The following is a 13929-nucleotide window of genomic DNA, read 5'->3' on the forward strand; positions in this document are numbered from 1 at the left end:
TACATATCTTGGGACACTAAGGGGCAATTTAGCATGGCTAATCCACCTAACTTGAACATCTTTGGGTTATATTGCTCTCTTTCAGTAATGCATCCTTCATCAACTGAAAGAGGATGATGTAGTGCTTATTTTCAAAATGTGTAACAAAATAAACTGACCCAGGAATTGACCCATTAGCCTTGTATCAATACTGGGTAAAATCATGAAATTGGTTATTGAAAATAACAACCTAATAAACATTAGCCAAGTAAGGGGTGTTTCTGCCTGATATTCCTTGACAATATTTTTGAGAAAGTGGCTGCAAAGTGTACAAGGAAAGCCTTTACAGCATGATACATGTTAGCATTATTGAATATTTTAAAAATGTTCTGCTTTAAGTTGTGAGAGTTCGAAGTAAAATCTAGAAATGGGTAGGAAGAAATTAATATTTGTTGGAGAATCTGTGTCAGATTGGGAGGGTAGTGGGTGAAAACGGGATGTCACTGGCATTGTTTTTTTTCCTGATTTTGGCATTTCCTACCTAGACTTATATATAGGCTTACCTATAACCCTCAATCCTATTAAGTCCCATGTACTCATCCAGAAGTCGCTTAAAAGACCCTATCGAGTTTGTCTCCACCACCACTGACGGCAGCCGATTCCACTCACCCACCACCCTCTGAGTGAAAAACTTACCCCTGACATCTCCTCTGTACCTACTCCCCAGCACCTTAAACCTGTGTCCTCTCGTAGCAGTCATTTCAGCCCTGGGGAAAAGCCTCCGAGAATCCACCTGATCTATACCTCTCAACATCTTGTACACCTTTATCAGGTCACCTCTCATCCTTCGTCTCTCCAAGGAGGAAAGACCGAGTTCCCTCAACCTATCCTCAAGGCATGCCAACCAGTCCAGGCAACATCCTTGTAAATCTTCTCTGCACCTTTTCAATCATTTCCACATCCCTCCTGTAATGAGGCGACCAGAACTGAGCACAGTACTCCAAGTGGAGTCTGACGAGGGTCTTATAAAGCTGCATCATTATCTCCCGACTCCTAAACTCAATCCCTCAATTGATGAAGGCCAGCACACCATACGCCTTCTTAACCACCTCCTCTACCTGGGATGGCCGATTTCAGAGTCCTATGGACCCAGACCCCCAGGTCCTTCTGATCCTCTACACTGCTAAGAGTCTTACCCTTGATATTATACTCCTTCATCCCATTTGACCTGCCAAAATAGACCACTACACATTTATCCGGGTTGAAGTCCATCTGCCACTTCTCCGCCCAGTCTTGCATCCTATCTGTCACGCTGCAGCTTCTGACATCCCTCCAACCTATCCACAACGCCACCAACCTTCGTGTCGTCGGCAAACTTACCAACCCATCCCTCCACTTCCTCATCCAGGTCATTTATGAAGATGACAAACAGCAAGGGTCCCAGAACAGATTCCTGGGGCACTCCATTGGTGACCGACCTCCATTCAGAAAAAGACCTGTCTACAACCACTCTGCCTTCTGCAGGCAAGCTAGTTCTGAATCCACAAGGCAACAGCCCCTTGGATCCCATGCCCTCTCACTTTCTCGAGAAGTCTTGCATGGGGGACCTTATCGAACGCCTTGCTGAAGTCCATTTAAACCACATCTACCGCTTTTCCTTCGTCAATGTGTTTAGTCACATTTTCAAAGAACTCCACCAGGCTCGTAAGGCATGATTTGCCTTTGACAAAGCCGTGCTGACTACTTTTGAGCATACTAAACTTCTCTAAATGTTCATAAATCCTGTCCCTCCGGATCTTCTCCATCAACTTACCAACCACTGAGGTTAGACTCACCGGTCGGTAATTTCCTGGGCTATCCCTATTCCCTTTCTTGAATATAGGAACCACATCCGCAATCCTCCGGAACTTCTCCCGTCTCCATCGACGACGTAAAGATCATCGCCAGAGACTCTGCAATCTCTTCCCTTGCCTCCCACAGTAACCTGGGGTACATCCCATCCAGTCCCGGCGACTTATCTATCTTGATGTTATTCAAAATTTCCAACACATCCTCTTTCTTAACGTCCACATACTCAATCCACATACTGATTGAGGTGTACAAGATTGTAAGGGGCATGGATCGAATGGATAAGGAGCAGCTGTTCCCCTTAGTTGAAGGGTCTGTCACAAGGGGGCATAGGTTCAAGGTGAGGGGCAGGAGGTTTAGGGGGGATGTGAGGAAAATCCTTTTTACCCAAAGGGTGGTTACGATCTGGAATCTGCTGCCTGGGAGGGTGGGAGAGGTGAGTTGCCTCATATCCTTTAAAAAGTACCTGGAGGAGCACTTAGCCTTGAATATTATGACATGCCATGGGACCCGTGCTGATAAATGGAATTAAGTATTTCGCACATGTTGGTGCAGATTCAATGGGCTGGAGGGTCTCTTCTGCACTGTATGATTTTGGATTAGATGGCTTTATGGTGTCCAGCCTTTATCATATTTATTTTGCAGTTGTTGGTGGCTATACGCGATTCACATTAGGTGTCAGCACGCTCACTTTTTACATTCTGAATTTGGAGCATCTTGGGAAGCATGTTTTATCTGGAAGTTATTATTTTTAATCTCAATAATTTTTATCATATTGCAACCGCTAAGTTGCTTAATAAATGAAATGTACCTTTTTCTTGTTATTGTGCTATATATTCACGTGATCTATTTTGAAAGTTTCTTCTTGTCCATTATGTCGCCTGATATTTGTTGTCATGTAGTTAATACAGGTATTTCTAGAATTGAACTGCACCAGGTTACTTTCTAGATCAGTGTGAAGTTTCTGTCCTCTTTGAAATGAACCTTTTTAGGATTTTTTTTTGTCACCAGAGTGGACATGCAATCAACACAATCTATTCAAGCTGAAAACATTATCTTTAAGCTGCTTAAATCTGTTAAGAATGTTGAATGTTTATTTTTCCAATATTAGATCAAACAAAGCATTGACTGCAACTGAATGTTTAGAATATTAATCTTTGCTTTGTTTCTGTTTACATACAGACTGACAGTGAAAAGGCTGATAATGCACAGAAGTTAAATAGCAAAGACCAACAAATTGAGCAGCTTGAGAAAACTGTTAAAGAACATGAAAATGCAGCATTATTGTTGAAAGATAAGATGATTGCTTCTGATAAATTAGTTCAAAATTTAAATGAACAAATACTGCAAAAAAGTCAAGAGACTGAGAATCTGAGAACAGAATTGACTAGCTCAAAGCAAAGAGAGAGACAATCATCGGATGAAATAAAGCAGTTAATGGGTACTGTGGAAGCACTTCAGAAACGCTGTCACCTGGGCAATTTGTCTGAATTAGAAACAGTACAAAGGGTTGAAATGGAAAATAATCGGAAAATGCAGCAACTTCAAGCAGAATTGGATGAGATGTATGGAAAACAGATAGTACAGATGAAGCAAGAATTGCAGCAGCAGCATACTTCAGAAGTTAGAAGACTTACTGAGCAGCATAAAACTGAAATGGAAAAAGCTTTGGGTCATTCTGTTAATAACTTAGTCAATGAGGAACAAATTAACTTATTAAATGTGGCGATTAATGAATTAAATGTCAAATTAAGAGACACTCATTTTCAGAGAGACGAAATAAGGCAAGAAATGACACAACAGTTAGAAAGAGCTTCTGAAAAAAATTTGCAGCTGCAGAACCAAGTTCAAGAACTCTTAGAAGAGCTCAACTTCACCAAAGGTCAAATTCGGAGAGCATCAGAAAGTATTACTGATCAGAAGTACAAAATGCATGAAGTAGAAGAACTGAAAAACATGGTTGAGCAGTTGAAGGCCCAACTGTTAGCTACTTCAGAGTCTAATAAGGAGCTGGAATCTGAGCATGAGGAAGAAGTCATCAACTATAAAATTAAACTTGATATGCTGGAAAGGGAGAAAGATGAAGTTTTGGATAGGATGGCTGAATCTCAGGAAGCTGAGTTAGAAAGAGTAAGGACTCAACTTCTTTTCAGCCATGAAGAAGAGCTAAGTCAACTAAGAGAAGACCTAGGAAGAGAACATAAATTAAATGTTTGTAACCTTCAAGAAGATATGGCCATGAAACAAAGTCTGCAATTGGAAAGCTTGCAAACAGAACTTAATAAAAAAATGGAAGAAATGAAATATGAAAGGGATAATATGATTATTAAAAATAACCAACTGTTATCTGAGACTGCCATATTAAAAGAAGAACTGCAGATGTCACTTAAGAATGATAAAGTGGAAGCAATGAATTTGCGGATAAGTGAACTTGAAACAGAAATTGAAACACTAAGAGAAGTTGAGAAAGAAAAGAGTACACTGGAAAAAGGAATACTAGAGCTACAAGCCAGGAACAACAATTTGGAGAAACAGTTTGAGGATCAGGAAGTTATGGAGGTAAAAATTAATGAGCTACAGAAAGAAAATGAAGGTCTTAAAGAAACCAAAAAACAGTTAGAAGAAAAGCTGGAAGTTCATATGGTATCTGAAGAGAAGTTGGCATTAGTTGGTGAAAATGAGCTTTCAGAAATGAGAGCACACATCGAAAGGCTTACAGTAGTAAATGGACAGCTTGAAGCCCATGAGAGGGAACTCCGAGAGGAGGTTGAGAGACAAAGGAACACCTTTTCTTTTGCTGAGAAAAACTTTGAGGTTAACTTTCAAGAACTACGTGATGAATATGATTGTCTACTAAAAATGAAGTCTCACGTCGAAGAAATGATGATTAAGCAAGAAATCGAATACAAAGCCAAGTTAAAGATCTTAAATGAACAGCTCCAACTCTCAGAGTTAAAGCAGGACACTGAAAATTTCACAAGGATAAATGAAGTGCAACTGGACAAAACACTTGACCATTCCAATGACCAACCTATATGTGTAGGAAGCAGAGAGGTCATTGAAAAAGATGCAACTGAACTCATGGAAAAACTTGAGATAGCTCAACAGGATAAGAATGAACTATCTAAGAGACTGTCCGATCTTTCGGAGGTTTTGATTTTAAGGCAAAATGAAGTTTTGCACTTGAAAGAGGAGCTGAAAATTCTAAAAGAGCAAGCTGCAGAAAGGGGTGAGAAAATGGACAGAATTGAGAAAAAATTACCAGATGTTAAAGTAGAGGCCCAAGAACACCAGCAAATGTCCCAAACAAATTTAATCAAAGCAAAGAATGAATATCAGTCTAAAGAACCAGATTTTATTGTTTCCTGTGAATTAAAAGAACACGAGCAGCCGGAAGAAAATCTAATGGAGCAATTGATTTCACTACAAAATTCGTTGAAGATTATTGTTTTAGAAAAAGATGAGATGCAACAAAATCAGATTAATCTTATTCAAGAAAAAGAATCTCTGTTTGCCCAAAATCAGCACTTAAGAGAGAAACTGGCATCTGAATCCTTAGTCAGTCTACAGACTGAACGGGATCACCTCAAACAACAGCTGGAGTCTGTTCGAGTTGAACAGCTGGGCCTGGCTGAACTTGTGCAGCAGAAAACTTTGATGGAAGAAACATATCACAAAAAAAGAGAGGAAATGGAAAATACTTTAATTATAGCTCAGCAGGAGAAGTTGGAACTGGAGAAGAAAATTGAAGCACAAATTGGAGTTGCTATTTGTGAACTGCATACTAGATTGGAGGAAAGTCAGGTATGTGAGCAATATGATAGAACGATTAAAATACTGCCTGTATAGCACGTAATTCTCATAATAAATGTCATTGGTTTTTGGTAAACATTCAAGATTGTAGCTTATGACTATCTTCTCAAAACCTGAAGTAATTAGGCCCTTAACACGTTACAAAAGTTTACAAATAATGTAACTATGCTGTAAAAATTATTCAAGCACTAACTTTTCTATTAAATGGAATGTAACTTTTGTTTTGAGTTACATGCAACCTGTGTTATTGCAGGCACAAGATGGTGAGCACAAAAGATGTGAGAATTTGATTGCACTTCAAGGGCATAGTGCAACTACTCAAGGTTACATGGCACAGCTGGAACAAACTAAGAAACAGGCAGAGGTATGATTCTCTACATTTCTCTATTACAGCATTCAGACAAGTTTACCCCACTCTATCATCCCAGCTCCACCATTGTATCCCCAACCCTTACTTCAAAAAATTAATCACTGCACGAAGGTATATGATTTTTAATTTAATTATACTTTCAGGAAATTTAAACAGTTTTGCTTAATCTCTTAAAATGGTACAATATTTGGAAGATTTTGCAAATGTTTGTTTGTAAAGTCTACATTCTTGTGAACTTGTGCCTTGGATGCATGTACAATTATAAAAATTATTCCATAGTATCTGTGATAAACACGAGATGTCTGGTATCTGCAATAATCCTGTCAGCCATATGTTCTAGTTCTGATCCTAGACTTGTACTTTAAAGTGACATTTCCTAAAGAAGGAGATTTTTATGTTGTCATGCATTGAGGTAGGAAGGAGTGCTGTTGACTTATTTTTTGGTTGGACCATTCTGTTTCTTTAGTTTGAAAAATAGAAAATAATAACGGTGTGTGAGAGAAAAGAGGATGAAAGATAAAACTGATCTTTCTATTTATTGACAGGCTGAGTTAAAGCTTCAGTTGGAGGCTCAGCACATTAGTCTTTCTCAGATTTATGCTGCTCAGCTGGAGCTTGTCCGTGACAGTTTGAAAAATGAAAAAGCGATTGCTCTTGAACGACTCCAGGAGAAGCTCACAATCTCTCATACTTCAGAAATAAAGCAGCTTCAAGCATTGCACCAGCAGGAATTACAAGACTTCAAAAAACCTCAGGAAGGTGATAAAAACAGAAAACCTCATTGTGGCAAAGTAGATTTAATGAAAAACCAATACAATATCTTACCGTTTAATATTTCAATAAGCATGTTTTAGTGGCTTTAAGCATTGCTTGCAATGTACAAGTCGCTATTTGTAGCATGAATACTGTCCTGCACACCTTCCGTAGCAATATGAATAGATTTCTGTCCGTCTGTTTTAAGGAAAGAGAAAACTTAGCTTTCTGAGAATTAACGTAATGATCAAAAGCTTTCTTAGTTTTTTAAAAAACTGAGTTCAAGCAATTTCCTGGTCCAATTTTGTCTTCAACTGGGCAAATGTTTTAAATTTAAGAACAATTTGGGTTCCTGCTTTTATCGCAAGTATTTTCAATTTGTTTAATTTATAAATCCCTTATGAGAAAATTGAATGGAGGTTTCCCTAGTGTATTTCATGCCACAGAATTAAATTCCTATTGAGTTGTTTTGTGATGAACACTGAAATTAAGTAAATCTTCTCTTCTCTTGGAATACCCTCCAAATTGACACAGCTGACCATTATTTAGATATAAGCAGGCAGTGTTTTCTGATATGTAATGAATGTTTATTGTTTAGACTTTGAAGAATCTTCTCAAACCTTGATAGAGAAGCTCAACAAGAAGATATCTGATGAATGCCTGCAACTCACCCAGGTACATTAAAATATTTCAAAATGCTATTTTGGAAATTGTGCTGAACCCTTTTCTGACTAGTAGTATTCTGATTTTCTTTTTGCACGTTTCAAAATAAGTTTGCTTTTCTGAGCCAAAAATGCTTGCCTTATGGTTTTAAAAAAACTTGCAATATATATGTACTGTTATACTACTTCAATTGATCAAAATTAAGGTTAACAAAAGTGCCACTGTTACATTTTAAAAGCTAAAATTTTGATTGCCCATATAGGTGAGCGATTTATCTCTGTTTCTGTATTATAGGATTAGAAATAGGCACAGGAATATGCTATCGGCCCACTCTCACTTGCTTTTCTATTCAATAGAATCTTAGCTGACTATCTCAGCTGCACCTTCCCATACAATCTCACTTGATTCCCCTTGTATCCAAAAATCTTTAAATTTGTCATTTGAATATACTCATTGACTGAGGTTCCATATTGCCAGGTAGAGAATTCTAAATTTTCATAACTTTTTGAGTTGAAACAATTCTCATCTCGGTCCTTAATGGCTGAACCACCTTCTGAGACCAGGACTCCTTGTTGTAGACTCCCAAGCCATTAAACTCATACTTTCAGCAAATATCCTATGAAGTCACTTAAGAGTGTTATAAGTTTCAATGAGGCCACCTCTCTTCTGAACTCTACGGAAAAGAAACCTAGGCTACTATATCTCTCCACACAGGACAATCTCTCTAGTAGGATCCATCTAGTGTACCTTTGTTACACTCTAAAGCAAGTATATTCTTTGTTGGATAAAGGGACTAAAGCAATATGCAGTACTCCAGGTGTGGGCTCACTAAGGCCCTATCGTAGAAACATAGAACTAGAAGCAGGAGTAGGTTATTCAGCCCTTTCAGCCTGCTCTGCCATTCATTATGACCATGGCTGATCATCAAATTCAATATCCAATTGCAGTAAGATTTATTTACCCTTGCACTCTAATCCATTAGTGAAAAAGGTTAGCACAACATTTTCTTACCTAATTTCTTTCTGTAGCTGCATTGTTAACTTGGTGATTTGTGGACAAGGACACCTTGATCTGCTGAATGCTGAAATTTCCTAATCTCTCTCCATTTAAAAATAAAATCTGCTTTTGTATTTTTCCTGTCAAACATTTCTCCACGTTTTTATAAAAAATTCTGACCCATTCTTATATCTGTCTAATCTTTTTTGCAGACGTTCTGCATCCTCTTTGCAGCTGACTTTCTCACCTAACTTTGTATTATTAGCAAACCTGGATATTATTGCTCTCGATCCCTTAAGGGATAGGCTGCATGGTTTTGTGGGGGAAAGGTATGTCTCACCAACTTGATTGAGTTTTTGAGGAGGTGGCAAGAATGATCAATGAGGGAACGGCGGTGGATATTGTCTACATGGATTTTAGTAAGGCATTTGACAAGGTCCCTCATGGCAGGCTAGTACAAAAGGTAAAGTTTCATGGGATCCAGGGTGTACTGGCTAGATAGATACAGAACTGGCTTGGTCATAGAATACTCACAACACCAGGTTAAAATCCAACACGTTTATTTGGTAGCAAAAGCCACTAGCTTTCGGAGCGCTGCTCCTTCGTCAGGTAAGTGGGAGTTTTGTTCACAAACAGGGCATATGAAGACACAAACTCAATTTATAAAATAATGGTTGGAATGCGAGTCTTTACAGGTAATCAAGTCTTAAAGGTACAGACAATGTGAGTGGAGAGAACGTTAAGCACAGGTTAAAGAGATGTGTATTGTCTCCAGAGAGGACAGTTAGTGATTTTGCAAGCCTCGGCAAGTCGTGGGGGTTACAGATAGTGTGACATGAATCCAAGATCCCGGTTGAGGCTGTCCTCATGTGTGCGGAACTTGGCTATCAGTCTCTGCTCAGCGACTCTGCGTTGTCGTGTGTCATGAAGGCCGCCTTGGAGAACGCTTACCCGAAGATCAGAGGCCGAATGCCCATGACCGCTGAAGTGTTCCCCAACAGGAAGAGAACACTCTTGCCTGGTGATTGTCGAGCGGTGTACATTCATCCGTTGTCATAGCGTTTGCGTGGTCTCCCCAATGTACCATGCCTCGGGACATCCTTTCCTGCAGCATATCACGTAGACAACGTTGGCCGAGTTGCAAGAGTATGTACTGTGTACCTGGTGGATGGTGTTGGAATGTGAGTCTTTACAGGTAATCAAGTCTTAAAGGTAAACAACATCCACCAGGTACACGGTACATACTCTTGCAACTCGGCCAACGTTGTCTACCTGTTACGCTGCAGGAAAGGATGTCCCGAGGCATGGTACATGGGGAGACCACGCAAACGCTATGACAACGGATGAATGTACACGCTCTCTCCACTCACATTGACTGTACCTTTAAGACTTGATTACCTGTAAAGACTCGCATTCCAACCATTATTTTGTAAATTGAGTTTGTCTTTATATGCGCTGTTTGTGAACAGAACTCCCACTTATCTGACGAAGGAGCAGCGCTCCGAAAGCTAGTGGCTTTTGCTACCAAATAAACCTGTTGGACTTTAACCTGGTGTTGTGAGACTTCTTACTGTGTTTACCCCAGTCCAACACCGGCATCTCCACATCTTGGTCATAGAAGACAAAGAGCAGCGGTGGAAGGGAGCTTTTCAGAATGGAGATCAGTAACTAATGGTGTTCCACAGGGATCAGTGCTGAGACCTTTGTTGTTTGTAATATATATAAATGATTTACACGAAAATGTAGGTAGTGGCAGATAATGACAATGATTGTCAAAGGATACAGTAGAATATAGATACATTGCAGACTTGGGCAGAGAAATGGCAGATGGAGTTTAATCCAGTCAAATGAGAGGTGGTGTATTTTGGAAGATCATATTCAGGTTCGAATTATACAGTAAATGGCAGAACCCTTAGGAACTTTGACATTCAGAGGGATCTGGGTATACAGGTCCATGGATTCCTGAAAGTGGCACCGCAAGTGGATAAGCTGGTCAAGAAGGCATACAGCATGCTTGCCTTCATCGGCCAGGACATAGAGTATAAATCTTGGCAAGTTATGTTACAGCTGTATAAAAAATTTAATTGGGTTGCATTTGGAATATTGGGTGCACTTCTGGTCGCCACACTATCAGAATGATGTGGATGCTTTGGAGAAGGCACAAAGAAAGTTTATTAGGATGTTGTCTGGACTAGAGAGTTTTAGGTATGAAGAAAGGTTGGATAAACTCGGATTGTTTTCACTGGAAAGATGGAGGCTGAGGGGCGACCTGATAGAAGTCTACAAAATTGAGAGGCGTGGATGGGGTGGATAGTCAAAGGCTTTTTCCCTGAGTGGAAGAGTCGACTACAAGAGAGCACAGGTTTAAGGTGAGAGATGGCAAGGTTAGGGAAGACATGCGGGTAAAGTTTTTTACACAGAGTGGTGAATGCCTGGAACGCACAGGCAGTGGAGGTGGTAGAAGCAGGCACGTTAACAATGTTCAAGGTGTATCTTGATATACACATCCCCGTCCTTGAGTGGGCCAACCCTCTCTGGCTACCCTCTTGCTCTTTATATATGTATAAAAAGCCTTGGGATTTTCCTTAATCCTGCTGGCCAATGCTTTTTCGTGACCCTTTTTTGCCCACCTTATTCCTTGCTTAATTTTCTTTCTACTTTCCTTGTATGCCACACTTGCTTTGTGTTCCCAGCCTCTTAGCCTTGACAAATGCTTCTTTTTTTTCTTTGACTCGGCTCACAATAACACTCATTATCCAAGGTTCCCAAAACTTGCCATACTTATCCTTCATCCTTACAGGAATGTGCACTGATACTGATTTCCTTCAGTTCCTCCCTCTCAATATGCTCTGTGTTCCCCAGCATTTCTGGAATGTTATTTGTGTCCTCCTTTGTGAAGTCAGAGCCAAAGTATTTATTTAGTTGGTCAGCCATTTATTGGTTCCTCATTATAACTTCTCTCATTTCTGACTGACTGTTTTCACCAATCTTTATCTCTTCACATATGTGTAGAAACCTTTACAGTCAATTTTTATGTTCCCCACAAGCTTGCTATATTTTCCCCTTCTTAATCAATCCCTTGGTCACCCTTTGCAGAATTCTAAACTGCTCCCAATCCTTAGATTTGTTGTTTTTATTTCATTAAAAAGTGTGAAAAGTTGACATTTCCACAAGTAAAGAAATTCTTATTTCTGAAAATTCTTTCTTGATCTCCAAAAGCAAAGGCATAGCCGTGTATCCAGTAGGCAACTAAAGACACAACTACTTTGAGGTGCATTGAGCTCCTCCTTGGCGATACAGATATCTGACACACCATTCCTCACAGACTGATGTCAGAGAATTGTTCTCTAGACAGCCTGAGTGCATAAGGCCTCCTTCTGAAAGCTTGGTCATCCTTTGCAGAATTCTAAACTGCTCCCAATCCTTAGGTCTGTTGTTTTTCTATCTAATTTGTATGTCTCTTCCTAGGGTCTAATGCTAGCTATCTCTAATTTCCCATGTAAGCCATGGTTTGACCACCTTTCCTATTTTCTTTCTGCGCCAGACAGGGATACACAATTGTTGCAGTTCATCCATGCACTCGTTGAATGTTTGCCATGGCCTATCCACCGTCATCCTTTTAAGTAATGTTTCTCAACCTATCTTGGCCAACTCATGCCTCATACCATTGTAGTTTCCTTTATTTAAGACTCAGGACCCTAGTCTCAGAATCAACTATGTCATTCTCCATCTTGATGAAGAATTCTATCATATGATGGTCATTCATTCCCAAGGGGACTTGCACCACTAGATTGCCAATTATTCCTTTTTCATTACATAATTTCATTATCAATTTGTTGACTCTCTGCTGAATTCTAAAATACTGCCAATCTTCACATCTACCATTTGACATCATCGTACCTCTTCCTTTAATTCCTTTAATTTAATACAAAATACTGCAGATTATGAAATTCTGCAATAAAAACAGCAACTGCTTGAAAAACTAAGCAGGTCTGGCAGTATTTGTAAAGAACAAAACAGTTTGTTTTAGTTTGCTGTCCCTCCACCAGAACTAAAAAAAGCTAGCAATGTAGTTTATTTATAATTTGCACTATCACCCCTCCTTGTCATTTAATCTTGCCTGTCTTTCTTTCCTATCCTCCACCCAATCACAGACATTTCCTTGTCTTCTATCCTCCCCTGCCCCCTTCTTTCCCTGACCCTATAATTGTTTTTTTAGCCAGTCGCATCTCTGACTTTTTTTTGTTTCGATTAAAGATCAGAAATCTGAAAAGTTAACTCTGTTTCTCCCTCCACAGATGCTGCCTGACCGCCTGAGTATTTTTAGCTGTTTCTGGTTTTATTATTTTCTGCAACTTCTCTTGTTAGCTATGGCTGAACCACTATTTTGGAAAATATGATTTTATTTTAATATTTGCCATTGCCTATCTATTGTCATATCTTTTTAATCTCCCTTTACTAACTCCCTCGCACCTACGTAGTTTCTTTATTCAAATATATAATTGTATGTAATTGCAGATTTTTTTTTGAGTTGGTACTGTCTCAATTCAACGTTCTGGTTTGGCAGTTATTTGCCACTCTACAGGATGAAGATAATTTGATAGAAAGAAGAGAACATGAAGATCAGTCTGAAGAAACTTCATCTTTCGGAGCCACAGACTTTACTGAGGAAAGTCAGGTCCACAAGGATCTCACTGAAGGAGCAAGAGGTAAACTACTTTTCTGTAGTGTTTGATAATTTGCAGCTGTTGAGCCAAACAGAGATATTTAATTTAAGTCCTATTTATATTTTCATCAAAATCTAACCTCTGCTGTTAACATATTGAGAATTAGGAGCCCTGTTTGAATTATGTTTTAGAATATTTGAATTCGATATAATTTTCAAAAATATGTGACTGCTGGCGATACAAAATTAAACAAGAAATGCTGGATATTCACAGCAGGTTAATTAGCATCTACAAGTGAAACAATAGTTAATGTTTTCGCTGTGACCCTCATCAGAACTGCCTAATGCATGTTGGCTTCTTTCTAACATTGCATTCATAGTTTATGGATTGCAATTTCCATAAACGTTATTGCACTGACCAAAGAAAAGTGAACAACCACAGTGGTAACCATTAGTGCAGGTACACTAATTACTTTTACAAAGAGATAAATAATTGTTTTATCAATTTCTTCACCATGATTTTTTTCTACTGTCTATAACACCAATGGTTATTTACGTCTTCATGATCTTCGAGGTTTGACTTCTTCAACATTCTCACGGTTAATGACCAGTGAAAGACGATCGCATCTTCAACAGAATAGGTTGTGCAGTGAAGCAATCTTAATCAGAGCAATTCGCATTTATTTTTAACACCTTAAATTAGAATAATATCTCCACGTTCTTCACAGTTTAAGAAAAATGGACACAGAATTAAAGAAGACAATGTAAGAAATAACCGAAAACTTGGTGAATGAGATCAGTTTTAAGGACAAGAAGAGCTGAAGAGGCAAAAGAGCTTAGG

At 39.0% G+C, this 13929-nt stretch overlaps 1 protein-coding gene across 5 annotated transcripts in view; it reads left to right on the top strand.

The window, feature by feature from the left end:
- Nucleotides 1-13929, top strand: part of akap9 (A kinase (PRKA) anchor protein 9) — a 200873-nt gene that overhangs the window by 47266 nt on the left and 139678 nt on the right. For all 5 annotated transcript variants that reach the window (XM_078235519.1, XM_078235549.1, XM_078235528.1 and 2 more), the window contains 5 exons: nt 3010-5631; nt 5894-6004; nt 6556-6769; nt 7362-7438; nt 12990-13131. In XM_078235519.1, coding sequence (XP_078091645.1) covers nt 3010-5631; nt 5894-6004; nt 6556-6769; nt 7362-7438; nt 12990-13131 — 3166 coding nt within the window. The remainder of the gene's footprint in view (nt 1-3009; nt 5632-5893; nt 6005-6555; nt 6770-7361; nt 7439-12989; nt 13132-13929) is intronic.

Source organism: Mustelus asterias, chromosome 2, assembly GCF_964213995.1.
Source record: "Mustelus asterias chromosome 2, sMusAst1.hap1.1, whole genome shotgun sequence".
In the NCBI taxonomy this organism is placed as follows: domain Eukaryota; kingdom Metazoa; phylum Chordata; class Chondrichthyes; order Carcharhiniformes; family Triakidae; genus Mustelus; species Mustelus asterias.